We start from the raw sequence: 15,611 nt of genomic DNA, 5'->3' as shown, positions 1-15,611 counted from the left end.
AAAATTTCTTGTTATAGTTATAAATGTGTACTCAGATTATCTAATGTCAATTTTGTGTTTATATTTACCTTCAAATTGATAAAGAAAATCATGTAACCTAAGAAATATGTGAGAAAATGGACTGACTCTATCTTCTTTGCCTTGGTGATGACAGAGGCTTATGAACTACATAAGTGTATATAGTCTGGGATGTTTATAAACCTTAGTAGACAAGTTATCTTTTCTCCTCCACCTACTACCTCTGCTTTGTTTTGTCACTGCCAGTGGGAATGCAAAGACCCAAATTTTAGAGATCAGAATATACAAACAGAACTCACAGAATAACTTTGGCTTTGGGTCACAAAGGAAGCAGTTAGAGTAACACCAAAGTCACAGACAATATTCACCCTTTGTTCTCAAGAGATTAATTATATTGCTCATGTTTAATGAATATGGGTCAAGATACTTTAGGGATTCCAAGTCAAAAATACAAAAAATAAAGTAAATTTTAATTGATTGAATGGGGAATGAATTAATAGTACAAAGTTTGGAAAATTTGGACTTCTGCTTTCATAGATGTTGCTATGCTTCATGTTATTTGGAAAGAGAAGTCCTTTTTTAGATTGGAGTACTCTATTCAGAGTAATGGAGTTATCTGCATCCTTTGATGTTGAAACCTCTAAAATGGCCATGGGAAGAATCCCAGGGGAATGAGACACTGTTTTAGGTAAGTGAAAAAACTTGATGATCCATATGACTTTTCAGACTTAATCTTTCTTCTCAGTCCTGGTTTAGATGTTGGTCAAACTTTAATAGAATTCTGAGTCATAAAGATCAAATAGGTATGGTATTTTTCTTTGCAAAGTGCCAACTCAGCAATATGGTGCAATGGGGAAAATAAAAAAGCAACACTGAAATGAGAGTCAAGGAGACCTGACTTCTTTTCTTGGTTCTAACATTATCTTCTTGTGTTAGCTTGAGTAAGTCACTTTCCCTCTATGGGTCTCAATTTCTTCAAATATAATAGGTTTTTAATGTGATTTTTCTAGCTTCAGAATCACATAATTTTTGGTGAGTGGGAATTTCTCATTCCCATTCTCTAATTATTGAGGTCAACCAAGCAGGGAATACCAAAGACTTAGTCATTATACCTGACAGTCATGAAGAGTTTGTCTGGAGACTCTGCAGGAGTCTTGTGGCATTTTATAATCCAAGACTGGATCAAGTTTCCATATTTCTCCCTCCAGGTGAAATTGAATGATTATTACAATTTCTGGGAGAAAATGATTCATGTGTGTGTGTGTGTGTGTGTGTGTGTGTGTGTGTGTGTGTGTGTGTAGTGAGGAGTATTGAAGTAGATTGGTGATGGAACAACCACCTTCCTGTAGTAGATGGGAAAGTGAATTTTTAGCAGTAATGTGCTGATGTCTATTTCCAGACCAGTTATTAACTGGAGAGGTAATGTATATATGCCACACCTTTAAACTAAATCTGCATTATTAATATTTTTCCATCACTTTCTTAAGTCTAGTAATCATCAAAAAAAATTTGTAAGGTGTAAATATTCACACTGAAATTTTCACAATAGGTTCTCACTAGCCAATTTGAGATCCTAGGTGTTAGTGAAGAAACTATTGGGTAGAAGTCAGGAGAACTAATTTCTATTTTCATGGCTATCATAAACTATCACTGTGAGGACTTGAAGTAGTTTATTAACCTCTTTGAACCTCCATTTTCCTCTTGTATAAAATAGAGGATTTCATCTTGGTGATTTCCATGATCCTAGGGATCAGAATGATGAAGGGGAAAATGCACTGCCTCTGGAAGCAGATTTCAAATCTCACTTCTGAAGCCTATAACCTATGACTTTGAGAAACTCCTTTAATGTTCCAAGGTTTTAGTTTTTTCATATGTAAAATAAAGGGGTAAACTATAAGGCATCTGAGGTCCCTTCCAACTCCAGAAGAAAGCCACTTCCTTCAAGGTCTAGTAGTCTCTGATTCTGAAGAAGGTCACACACTCACACATACACCATACACACACATACACACACACACACACACACACACACACACACACACACACACAAACACACATAGAGGTGCATGGTCTAAATGAGCATTACAAATAGGAGTCATCTTATATGATGATCTGAAAGCATACTGGAAAGAGTCAATAAAAATTTAGTCAAGAGGCAGCTCAATGAATTTTGTTCTTCATTAAGCTGAAGAGATGCTACAGAACTTTTTGACAAAAAAGAGAGGCACTGGGGGTCTGTCTAATCTGGGAGAACAAGTAATCCTTCCCTTGTGACTTGAGAAAGTATTATGACTTCCCAAAGAATATGTGAAGAAAAGCTATCAGCACCAAGAGAAAGAACTTATAAATAGCTTTGTGTATAGAATAATTTTACATATATATTAATACATATAGATGTATACCTATTTGTAGCTAATGATCACCCTGTCTAGGTGAAAGTGAAAAGAAAAAAGTGAAATTTACATGAAAACTTTGATGTATATTTAAAAAGGATCAAAAATAGATTTGCTGATTCATGGGTAACATTCTTTTTTTATTATACTTTGTTATGGAAATGTTTGTTTTAATTCCATAAATTAAAAATAAAATTAATTTTCAAAAAAAGAAAAAGTACTAGTTCTTGGTATGATCAGTAGCCATAATCACTTAAAGGTATAGTAAAAATAAATGATAGAATTCTTAGTGGGTCCTCAGGGATTTGAAGGTTTTGCTTCTCTGGTCTTCTGGGTGATATTTACTGAAGATTAAGAGAGGAGGAGAAAGGAAGAATAGGAAACTTGCCCTGAATTGTCCTTGGCTTTCTCAGCTCCTTATAATCCTTGAACTGTTTAGGACTGCTTACCTGTTCCAGCTTCTCCCTAGTGTAGTCAGTTTACAGGAAGCCTCTAAGATTGCCAAATCTTGATCCTTTCATAGGCCTCAATTCTCCCCTGTCTCAGGTTAACTCTCTCTGGAGAGGAGTTATCCATTATTAGACCACTATTATAATTCTTTCTCCTGAATCTGTACGCTTATGTCTAATTACATAATAGAGATAATGTGCCTGAAGATAATAGTAACGAATGACAGCTCTAGAGTTAAAACCTGGGTCTCCTGCTTCTTCCTACAAGGCTCTCTCCATTATGCTAGCTTCCAGTGTGCAAAAGAGCATCACTGTTATTATGGTTCCCTGATATTAGTCCTTCATTCTCTAAGAAGACCACAACATCAGAGAAGTGAGCCATGTCAAAGCACAGAAACTGGATCTGAGTGAGGGACTATACTAAATCACCAGTCTTACTTTCTCTTCTAGAGTCATCTGGGTCCAATGTCCAGATATGAATAAGGATGACTGGAGATGACCCTGTAAGCAAGGCAATCTGGGTTAAGTAACTTGCCCGAGGTCACACACCTAGTAAGTGGAAAGAGTCTGCGACTAGGTTCAAACTCCTCTCCTCCTGACTCCAAGGTAAATGCTCTATCCAATGCTCTATCCACTCTATCCATATAATGCCAGAAAATAATACAATAATAGCTAAGATTTATGAGAGCCTTTTATAATGTTATTTTTTATATTACTAGCATTTATGAAGTTCATATTATGTGGTAGGCATTGTACTTTATAAATTTGATCTTCATAATTACTCATGAAACAAGATGCTATTATTATTCACATTTTATAGTTGAAGAAACTGAAGCAGAAGTTAAGTGACTTGGCAAGGGTCACACAACTAGTAAGTGTTTGAGGTTCAATTTGAACTCAGGTCTTCCCAGCTCCAGAGCTAGTGCTCTGACCACTGAACCACTTAGCAAAGTGACAAAGGCTTTCCTCATAATGACCCTGTGCCACAAGAAATGAAAATATTATTATCTCTTGTTTAGACACATGGAAATTGAAGCTTAAGGAGCTTCAACAATTTGTTCACAGGCACAAAGACAGTAAGTGCCAGAGCCAGCACTCAAAGCTAGGTTATAATTTTGGTTTCCTTTTCCTTTTTTTTGCAAGGCAATGGGGTTAAATGATTTGCCCAAGGCCACACAGCTAGGTAATTATTAAGTGTCTGAGGCCATATTTGAACTCAGGTCCTCCTGACTCCAGGGCTGGTTCTCTATCCATTGTGCCACCACCTGCCTCTATAGTTTTGGGTGTGTGCGTGTGTGCGCGTGTGTGTGTGTGTGTGTGTGTGTGTGTGTGTGTGTGTGTGTTCAGTTGAACCAAACATTTAACAAAAGACTCCCATGTGCTAGGCTTCAGAATCTATTGTGTAGTGGAAAAAAGCACTGGCATTTCTGTCATTGGAATTGTTTAAATCCCAGACCTGATACCTGTGTGACTTTGAGCAAGTCAGTCAATGTCTCTGAACTGTGTTTACCTTAATCTCTGAAGCAAGCATGTTTGAAAAAGATGGTATGGTATGTAAGGCTACTTTCAGTTCCAGACAATAATTTTGCTAGGGAGTTGGGAGAATAAAGCACAAAAACAGAGACATATTAATAGAGCCTGAGAATTTCTACATTGTATACACTTAATATTTTTAAGCAGAGGTGTGACATGAATAGATCTGTGTCTTAGGGATACCTATTTGATAGTTTTGTAGAAGATAAATTGGAGTTGGGAGATACTGGAAGCAGGGAAACCAATTAAGAAGCTATGCAAAACTTCAGTCACAGATGATGAGGACCTGAATGAGGTCATTGGAGAGAAGGGGATAAATTGTCCAGATATTGTAGAAATGGAAACAATAAGTCTTAATAAGTAACAAATTTGGGAGTAGGGGAGGCAAAGATAAAATAATAAAATATAATTACAATTTTATGAAACTGCTTGAATGAAAAGGATGTTCAAATAGAAAAAAAAAGGAATTTTGAGGCAGAATGAATTTACTAAGAAATGATAAGTTGTGTTTAGAAAGTATTATGGTTGAGATAACTAGAGGATATCCATATTGCCTTGTCATCAGGTAATTAGGAATATGTGAGGTAGATTAGGGAAGAAAGAACAGATTGTGAATCATTTGCATAGAGGTGATAGGTAAGTCTTTGCAAACTGACCAGATTACCCAGGAAAGAGTGTAATGAAAAAAGAGGATCTAGGAAGAAGCCAAGTGGGATGCTACTTAGTGGATGAGATACGAATGAAAATACAGCAAAGAACTGGTCAGATGGAAGGAAGAGAACCAAGAGAAAGAAGTGAAATAAAAGCCAAAGAAGAAAGAGTGTATGTAGCCTGAGGGTCAGACCTTGGAAAAATTGTAATATGAATTTTCTCTAATTTTCTTTGCAATCCCACCCACCATTTAAAGCCTCCATGATCTGAAGCTAATTGTCTCTAGTTAGAGTCCTATACTGGTTCCACTACATGGGGGTCTCTTTTTTGTCCTCTTCTCCACTGATAAATATTTCATAAATGTTCCAGTGATATACATGTTATTCAATTGCAGAAGTCTAGAATGTTAGAGACCTTGGTAATTTTCTACTCTAGTTGCCTTAGGTAATAAATAAAGAAATTGAGGTCCATTAAGATGTAATTAAGGTCAGTCAATGAATTAGTGGTAGAACCTAATGACTATGAAAACAGTGTCTTGATAACTAGTGTATTGCAATATCTCAAAACTGGAGGGAAGCCTTAAGAGGCTTCTTAGATCTCTTGTTGTTCAGTTCTTTCAATGATTTACTGACATTTCATGACCTTTTTTGTTGGTTTTCTAGGAAGATATTCTGAAGTGATTTATTAATTTCTTTTCCAGTTCATTTTATAGAAGAGAATATTGAGACAAGCAGGGTTAAGTGACTTGCCCAGGGTCACATAGCTAATGAGTGCCTGAGGCTGGATTTGAACTCATGAAGATGACTCTTCCTGCCTCCAGGCTCTATACACGAGGTGTTCTCTTCTTAGTCCTACCTGAACAACAACATGAGATACATCCTTAAGTGGTCATACTTTTCTACCAGAGCATTTTTAATGAAAGAGAAAGTACTCCTCTAGAAGTAGGGAAGAGTCATTACTTTTTTGCTTATTTGTTTGGGGGTTTTTTTAGGTGTTTTTTTTTTGCAAGGCAAATGGGGTTAAGTACCTTGGCCAAGGCCACACAGCTAGGTAATTATTATTAAGTGTCTGAGACCGGATTTGAACCCAGGTACTCCTGACTCCAAGGCCGGTGTTTTATCCACTACGCCACCTAGCCGCCCCTTATTTGTTTGTTTTGCTCTGTATCATACCTATATCTTCTTCTCTGAAATTGTCACTCATTGTTCCTAGCTCTTGTCTGTGGGTTTATTGCCAAATGAGTTTAATCCCTCTCCTATGTGATAGCAATTCAAATATTTGAAAATTGTCCCTTCATAAACTTTCCCTTCTCTGAGTTAGTTATTCAATCTCAGGTCTTTTCCTGACTCCTGTATGGTATTGTTTGCATCCTATTTGTCATTCTTTGGATACACTCTGATAAAGTCTTCCTAAATGGGATGCCCTTAACTAAACACTATACTTTTAATTTATTGAATAAATAGCTATTGTGTCATTAATAGTTATACTATTAATATATAATATGCTATAAATAATTATTAATAGCCTATTGTGTACAAAATATATATATATGCTAGTTTCTGAAGGGAAAATTCTGCTCTAAAGGAAAATATATTCTACTTGAGGAATTCACCAAAATAAATGTAAGCAAATTAACTAATGAAAAGTAGGGAGGGAAGGAGGGAGGGAGGGGGAGAGAGGAGAGAGAGAGAGAGAGAGAGAGAGAGAGAGAGAGAGAGAGAGAGAATGATTAGAAGTACATAGAAAAAAATAAATCCATAGTAGGGTTAGGCTTTTCAAGAGGGGGGATAAGAAGCATTAACCACTAGGGAAATCAGGAAAAAGTTTATTGAGAAAGTTGCACTTGAGTTGTGCTTTCAAGAGAGCTAAGTGGTTCCAAGAGCAGGAATGATGAAAAATAATGAAAACATCAGAAAATGCTAGTTGCAAGAAGAGTTTGACTGGTACAAAGATAGAAGGGAATATGTGATCAGCCTATAAAGAAAGCCTAAAACTAGTTTGAGACAGACTTTGAATGTTAAACATCTACATTTGTATTCTATCATAGAAGCATCTGGGAGCCACTGCACCTTCTTGAACAAATGAGTGACATGGTTAGATGTGTACTTTAGTAATATCAGGTTGCCAGCTACATGGAAAGTGAATTGGAGAAGAGAGATATTGCTTGCAAAGAGGCCATTTACAAGATTACTAAAATAGCAAACCAATAAATAAATACTTGATAATTTGAGGAATCAGAAAATATTAATACCTAGGAGGATCAGAAAAACCTTGAGCCTTGAAGGATGCCAGAGATTCTCAGAGGCAGAAGTGAGAAGGGAGCAAGTTGAATGTTTGGGGACTCTATGAAAAGATTCAAAGATATGAGCTGAAATATTGAGTTTGAATTCAGATAGTAGCCCAGTGTAAACATAATATAGTGTAGGCAAAGGAGACTGATTTGAAATGTCAGGAGAAAAAGCCAGCTTATGAAAAATTTCAAATGACATATGAAGGAATTTATAATTTATCTAGAGATAATAGAAGGGCACTAAAGATTTTTGATCAGAGGAGTCATATGATTAGCAACCATATCTTAAGAATATTAATTGAGGAGCAATATTGAAATATATAAGGGAGAAAATAAAAACATGGAGATCAATTTAAAAGCCTAAATAGAGGGACCAGAGCCAGAGTAGTGGAGTACCAGCAGTAATTCAACTGAATTGGTTCATCTCCCTCCACACAACTTTAAAATAATGCCTCAAATTGAATTCTGGAGTAGCAGAGCCAGCAAACATTTTCCAGTCTAAGATAATTGAAGAAGTTGATAGGAGACATTGGTCCAGAGCACAGTGGCAACACCTGCAGCAGGTCTTGTAGACAACAGCAACAGAAACTTCAAAAATCTTCAATCCAAAGACAGTAAGGGGATCAGGCAACTGGTAAGAAAGATTACAAGACACCATTATCTGGAACTAGGTTTGCTGTTGCATTCACTAGAAGCAGTTCTGACTTGCAGAAGTGAAGAGTAGCACTAGTACTTGTGACCTCAAGAGAGCGGGGACTCATGACAGTTACAGAACAGAGTGCTTGTGATTGCTCACAAGGGAGCGTGGAAGGAAAGAGGAAATAAAGATGGTAGAAGGTAAAGAAGGAAGAGAAAGAAAATAAAGAAGGAAAAAAGAAAGAGAAAGAAAAGTAAAAGCAGTACTAGTGCTTGCAACTTCAGAAGAACAGGGAACCTAGCTACAATTCCAGGACCAAGAGGAGTATAAGCAGTTGTAGCTAGGAGGGAGCAAGGTCCCTGCCTGGGTAAAGACCAGAGCACAGGTCAGGAGAGCAGCTATCACACCTCTCATCAAATTTTACCATTTTGAAAACACCAAAAACTTAAGACTCCCAAAATTGTCTCTAAAAACAACAGCATGAAAAATCTGAAACAGGACAGTCCTGCTTCCATGCAGGAAGCAAAGCTTAACTTTATCATAAAGGTAAAATTCAAGAATTAAGCTTAAAAATGAGCAAAAAAGAAAAAAAAACCTGATCATGAAAAGCTACTATGGTGACAGAAATGGTCAAGACAAAAGCCAAAAAAGACAACAGTGTCAAAAGAGGTATAGGCAAAGCCTCAAAGAAAAAAATTTGAATTGGATAAAACCTCAACAAGTATTCTTCAAAGAGCTCAAAATATTTATAAAACTCAAATAAAAAGGTAGAGGAAAAATTGGAGAAGGTAAAAAGAGTGATGGAAGAAAGTTATAAAAGAGAGAGCCAACAGCTTAGTTAAAAGGCACAAAAAATATTAAAGAAAATAACACCTTAAAAATAGAATTTGCCAAATGATAGAAGAAAGTACAAAAATCCAATGAAGAGAAGAGCTACTTAAAAAGCAAAAATTGACCAAATGGAAAAAGATATACACAAATTCACTGAAGAAAATGACTTCCAAAAATTGGAGTCGTCCAAGTAAAGATAATGACATTGAGACATCAAGAAATAATAAAACAAAGTCAAAACAATGAAAAATGGAAGAAAATCAAAGTATTTTATTGGAACAACAACTGACCTGAAAAATAGATCAAGGAGAAATTAAGAATTACTAGATTACTTGTAAGTCATGATCAAAGAAAGAGCCTATATATCACATTTCAAAAAATTATCAAAGAAAACTGTTCCAACATCCCAGAATCAGAGGGAAAATAGAAACTAAAAGAACTGAAGAATCATCTCCTATAAGAGATCCCAAAACAAAAACTGAAAAAAAGAAAGGAATATTATAGTCAAATTTCAGAGCTTTCAAGACAAAGACAAAATACTTCAGTCAGGAAGAAAGAAATCAAATATCATGGAATCACAATCAGAATCACATAAAATCTGTAGTTTTCATGTTAAAAAAGCAGATGATTTAGAATATATTCCAGAAGCAATGCAGTTAGAATTACAAATAAGAATCATCTACTCAGTAAAACTGACATAATCCTTCAAGAGAGAAAAAAGAGCATCTAATGAAATAGATTTTCAAGATTTTCATGAAAAAGATTAGAACTGAATAGACTATTTGACATATAAACATAAGACTCAAGCAAAGCATAAAAAGGTAAACATGAAAGAGGAATCATAGGGGTCTTAATAAGATTAACTCTTTACATTCCTAAAAATTTAAAAAGACAGTTAGAAGGAGTATACATAGAAAGAGGACACAAGTATGAGTTAACTATGATGGTATAATTTTTTTAAATGAAGGAGTAGGGGGCAGCTAGGTGGCACAGTGGATAGAGCACCAGCCCTGGAGTCAGGAGGACCTGAGTTCAAATCCAGCCTCAGACAATAATTACCTAGCTCTGTGGCCTTGGGCAAGCCACTTAACCCCATTGCCTTGCAAAAACTAAGGAAAAATGGAGTAAAAAAGAGAGAGATGCATTGGGAGAAAAGGAAGAGACAAAGAGAATGGACATTATCTCTCACAAAAGAAGTATAAAAGGAATAACTTTTTGCAGTAGAAAGGAAAATGGAATAACATTTGAAAATCACTCTCATTGGAATTGGTTCAAAGAGCAAATAACATATAGACTCAATGGTATAGAAGTTTATATATAGCTTATCCAACAGGGAAATAGGAGAGGAAGATGATAAGAGAAGGGAGGGAGGGGTGCAATAAAGGAATGTAGATTAAGGGAGGCAGTGGTCATAAGCAAAACAGATTTTGAGAAGCAATGAAGTAAAAAGAAAGAAGAGTGAAGAGGAGAAAAATAGGATGGAGAAAAATAAACAATTAGTATTCATAACTATGGATATGAATAAGATGAATTCACCTATAAAACAGAAGCTCTTGCAGAATGGATTAGAAAGCATAAAGAATAAAATTTTAGAAAAGTTTAATATCATAGACCTCGGGAGAAAATTGAATGGAATTTGAAAGGAATATACCTTTTATTCAGTGGCACATGGCACAAATATAAAAATTGACCATGTATTAGATCATAAAAAACTCAAAATCTAATATTAAGCAGAAATGTTAAGTACATCCTTTTCAGACCATAATGCAATAAAAATTACATTGAATAAGGATCATTGAAACATAGAATAATAGTTGTAAACTGAATGATCTAATCCATTAAATAATTAATGAATCAAAAAACACATCTTAGAAACAGTAAATAAAGTCATTAAAGAGAATGAGAAAACATATCAAAATTTGTGGAATGCAACCAAAGAAGTATTGAAGGGGAACTTATATCAGTAAAATAGAAAAAGAATAGATCAATGGATTGGGCATGCAACTGAAAAACTAGAATAAATTTAAAATTTCCAATTAAACACCAAATTGTAAATCCTGTCAATGAAAGGAGAAATCAATAAAATTAAATGTAAAAAAGCATTGAAGTAATAAATAAAACCAGGAACCGGTTTTATGAAAAATAAAATTGATAAGACATCCTTTATTTTGATTTTTTAAAAAAGAAAGAAACTCAACCTACCAGTATCATAATTGAAAAGGGTAAATAGCCCTACCAATAAAGATTAAATTATAACAATTATAGGGAGCTTTTTTTGATCAGTATCATGCTAACAAATCTAAGCCTATTTGAAATGTATAAATAATTACAAAAATGTAAATTACCTAGATTAACACAAGAAAAAGTAGGATATTTAAATAATCTTATATTAGAAAAAGAAATTAAAAAAAAAACATAAATGAGCTCCATAAGAAAAAATTAACTCAAGACCAGATGGACCTACAACTAAATGCTACAAAACATTTAAAGATCTATTAGTTCCAATATAACATAAACTATTTGGGAAAATAGGCAAAAGAATCCTACCAAGTTTCTTTTATGACACGATTGATATGGTTCTAATACCTAAACCAAGAAGAGAAAAAGCAAAGAAAGAAAACTATAGACCAATGTCCCTAAAGAATTTTGATGCAAAATTTGAAATAAAAGAACATCAAAGACATTTTAACAATATATCGCAAAATCATACACTATGACTTAAGTGGGATTTATTCCAAGAATAAATACTGGCTGGTTCAACATGAGAAAAACTATCTATATCATTTGTGATATAAATAAGAATAAAACAAAAATCCTATAATTATCTTAATAGATTCAGAAAAAGAGCATTTGTCAAAATACATTCTTTTTTATTAAAATATTAAAAAATGTAGGAATAAATGACTTCTTTCTTTAAAATGATATAGTATCTATCTAAAACCATCAGCAAGCATAATGGGAATGAACTAAAAACTTTCCCAATAAGATAAATGGTAAAACAAGCATGTCATTATTATTATTATTATTATCATTATTCAATATTTTACTTCAAATGTGAACTATAGCAATAAGACAAGAAAAATAAATTGAATTGGAATAGGCAATGCAGAATCAAAACTATCTTTGTAGACAATATGATGGTATACTTAGAAATAAACTAAAAAATATAGTTGAAGCAATTAACTTCAACAAAGTTGCAGGATATAAAAAATTCACTTAAATCATCAGCATTTCTATGTATTACCAACAAAGTCCAGCAAGAAGAGCTGAAAGAGAAATTCCATTTAAAATAACATTAGAAAATATAAAATATTTAAGAGTCTACCTACCAAGATAAACCTAGGAATTACATAAAAACAACTACAAAATACTTTTCACATAAAGTCAAATCTAAACAATGGGAGAGGGGCAGCTAGGTGGTATAATGGATGGAGCACTAGCCCTAGAATCAGGAGGACCTGAGTTTAAATCTGGTCTCAGACATACTTAATAATTACCCAACTATATGACCTTGGGCAAGTCATTTAATCTCATCACCTTGCAAAAAAACAACAAATAAGCAAATAAATATAAATAAATTTAAAAAATAAAAAAATGGAAGATATATTCATTGCTCATGGGTATACTAAGCCAACATAACAGAAATGACATTTCTACCTAAATTAATGTACTTACTCAAACTATCAAAAAAGTTTTATAAAGCTAGAAAAAATTAAAATTTAATTCATTTAGAAGAGGTCAAAAATATCAAAGAAATCAATAAAAAGAAATGTGAAGTATCAGATCTCACACTTGTATAACAAAGCAGTAATCTTTAAAGCAATCTAGTATTAACTAAGAAATGAGTGGTTAATCAGTGAAATACATAAGACATATAATACACAGGAGTAAATGACCATAGTAATCTTGTTATTGTTCATTTTTTCAGTCACGTTCCATCCTTTGTGAAGCATAGTATATTAGTATTGTTTATGGGAATTTCTTGGCAAAGATCCTGGTGTGAATAGCCATTTTTTCTTCTCTAGTAAATTAAGTCAAACAGAGGTTAAGTGCCTTTGCCTAGGGTCACACAACTAGAATATGTCTAAGGCCAGATTTGAACCTAGTCTTCCTGACTCCAGGTCCAGTACTCTATCTGTGAGTTATCTAGCTGGTAAACCCCAGGATTCAATCTTTTGGGACAACTCATTTTTTGACAAAAAAAATTGCTGGGAAAGCTAGAAAGTACTTTGGTAGAAATGAAGTTTAGGCCAACATCTCATATCATAGACCAAGATAAGATCAAAATGAGTATGTGGTTTAGACATAAAGGGTCATATAATGAGCAAATTAGGGAAGTATGGCAAATTTATGAGCAAATAATAATTAGCAGTATGGGATGTAAAATGAACAATTTTGATTACATTTAAATTAAGAAGATTTTCTATAAACAAAACCAATGTGGCCAAGATTAGAAGGAAAGCATGAAATGGGGAGAGGGTGAAGCAGAGAAATTGAAAGCAAGTTCTCTGATAAAGCCTTATTTTTCAGATATATAGAAAACTTTAGTCAAGTTTATAAGTATTCAAGTTAATCCCCAGCTGATAAATGGTGAAAGGACATGAAAAGGTTTTTTTTTTCAGGAAAAAAAATCAAAATTATCTATCATCACATAAAAAATATTCTAAATCACAATTTGATTAAAAAAATTTTAATTGATAAATTAAAAAACTCTGAGGCACTATCTCACACCTCATATGATTGGCTCATATGGCAGAAAAAGAAAATAACAAATGTTGGAGGGGATGCGGAAAAATTAGGACACTAATGCACTGTTGTTAAAATTGTAAACTGGTCTAACCATTCTAGAGAACAATTTGGAACCACAACCAAAAGAGCACAAAACTGAATTCTATTTGATCCAGCAATGCCACTACTAGGTCCATAACCAAAAGAGATCTAAGGAAAAAAAAAACATATATATATATATATATATATATATATATATATATATATATATATATACAGAAATATTTATAATAGCTTTTTTGAGGTAACAAAGAATAGAAAATAGAAGAAAAACCTATCAATGGAGCAATGGCTGAGAAAGTTGTCTTGTATAATGGTAATAAAATTCTATTGTGCTTTAAGAAATAATAAGCAGAATGGTTTCAGAAAAAACCTGGGTAAGTTTATATGAGCTAATACAAAGCAAGAACCAGAAGAATATTATATGATGAAGAATAGTATATGCTGATCAATACAAATTACCCAACTCTTCTCAACAATAAATTAATCCAAGCTATTTCCTAAAGGATTATGATGGGAAATGCTATTCACCTTCAGAGAAAGACTGATGAAGTCTGAATGCAGATTGAAGCATAATTTTTTTCACTTCTTTATTTTTCTTGCTTTTTTGGCAACTGATTCAATATAGAAGGAAAAAGGAGGAATCAACAATAACTCTGAGAATAAGATAAGACTTTAACCTAAAGTTATGATAGTGGTTGCTTTAACTGTGGGTTTGGCTTGATGTAAAAGAACAGGTTTGTTTTCTATCAATTATTATAGAAAATTTAGGGAAGATATATAAAGTTACTTTACCCATATTCTGTTTACTTTTAATCAAAAAGTTCCCCAAAAGTTATTTGCAAAAGTACTAGGTTTGAAGTATCATGAATCAAAGACTTAAACCAATATATTTGGTTAAATATTTGTTAATAGCAGGTTGAATAAGCACATGTCACAAAATGTCAGCTCATTTCCCATATCCTTCTTCACTGCAGGTAGCTGAAGATGAAGACAGAGAACTGGACCCAGGTAACAGAATTTGTCCTGCTGGGTTTCCCTAAGAGCTGGACCCTACAGATTATGATGTTTCTGGGGCTTCTAGTGACATATGTGGTGACAGTCATGGGAAACTTGGTCATCATCGTGCTTAGTTGGTCTGACCAGCGTCTGCACACCCAGATGTATTTCTTCCTGAGAAATCTGTCCATGTTGGAGCTGATGCTGGTTTCTGTTGTAGTTCCTAAGATGCTAGCCAGTATCCTCACTAAAGACTATACTATCTCTTTTTCTGGCTGTATCACACAGTCCTACTTTTATTTCCTCTTGGGCACTACTGACTTCTTCCTCTTAGCTGTCATGTCCCTGGACCGCTATCTTGCCATATGTCGTCCATTACACTATGAGACGTTGATGAGTGGCCCCATCTGTGTCCGACTAGTGTTGGCATCCTGGCTTGGTGGAGTTCTCTGGACACTTTGCCCCACTATTCTTATGGCTAAACTACCATTTTGTGGCCCAAATGGCATTGATCATTTCTTCTGTGATAGCTGGCCACTTATGGGGCTCTCCTGTGGGGATACCCAACTTCTTGAGTTGGTGGCTTTTCTGCTTTCCACAGCATTGTTACTGGGCTCACTGACATTGACTACTAGTTCCTATGCTTTTATTCTTGCCACTGTATTTCATACCCCAAAAGCTTCTGATAGAAAGAAAGCCTTTTCTACCTGCGCATCACACCTCACTGTCGTGGTCATGTTCTATGGAAGCTCCATCTTCCTTTATATCCGCACATCAGAAGCCCAGTCCATGCTCCTTAATAAGGGGGTCTCTGCCCTGAATTGCATTATCTCTCCACTTCTTAATCCATTCATCTTTAGCCTCCGAAATGACAAAGTGAAACAGGCCTTATATGATGCCATGAGTTGCCACAAACTCATGAGCACTAAATTGTGAGAACAAGAATAGAGGACAAGAGAATATATTTGTGGTCAGATAATTTGTAACTTTAGAAGTCAAACAAGGGTCCACATGAATATGTT

At 34.4% G+C, this 15,611-nt stretch overlaps 1 protein-coding gene across 1 annotated transcript; it reads left to right on the top strand.

The window, feature by feature from the left end:
- The first annotated feature begins 14,577 nt into the window (after positions 1 to 14,577).
- Positions 14,578 to 15,525, top strand: LOC141522287 (olfactory receptor 6T1-like). Its single transcript, XM_074235621.1, has one exon. The coding sequence runs from the start codon at positions 14,578 to 14,580 to the stop codon at positions 15,523 to 15,525; it is 948 nt and encodes a 315-aa protein (XP_074091722.1).
- Positions 15,526 to 15,611: the final 86 nt, after the last annotated feature.

This window comes from Macrotis lagotis, chromosome 1 (genome assembly GCF_037893015.1).
Source record: "Macrotis lagotis isolate mMagLag1 chromosome 1, bilby.v1.9.chrom.fasta, whole genome shotgun sequence".
Lineage (NCBI taxonomy): Eukaryota > Metazoa > Chordata > Mammalia > Peramelemorphia > Peramelidae > Macrotis > Macrotis lagotis.
Note: the sequence above shows the minus strand (reverse complement) of the source record. Positions and strands in the feature narration are given on the sequence as shown.

What these genes read in the sequence shown, in the direction of transcription:
- LOC141522287 (XM_074235621.1), top strand. Translation starts at nt 14,578, where the DNA reads ATGAAGACAGAGAACTGGACCCAGGTAACAGAATTTGTCCTGCTGGGT.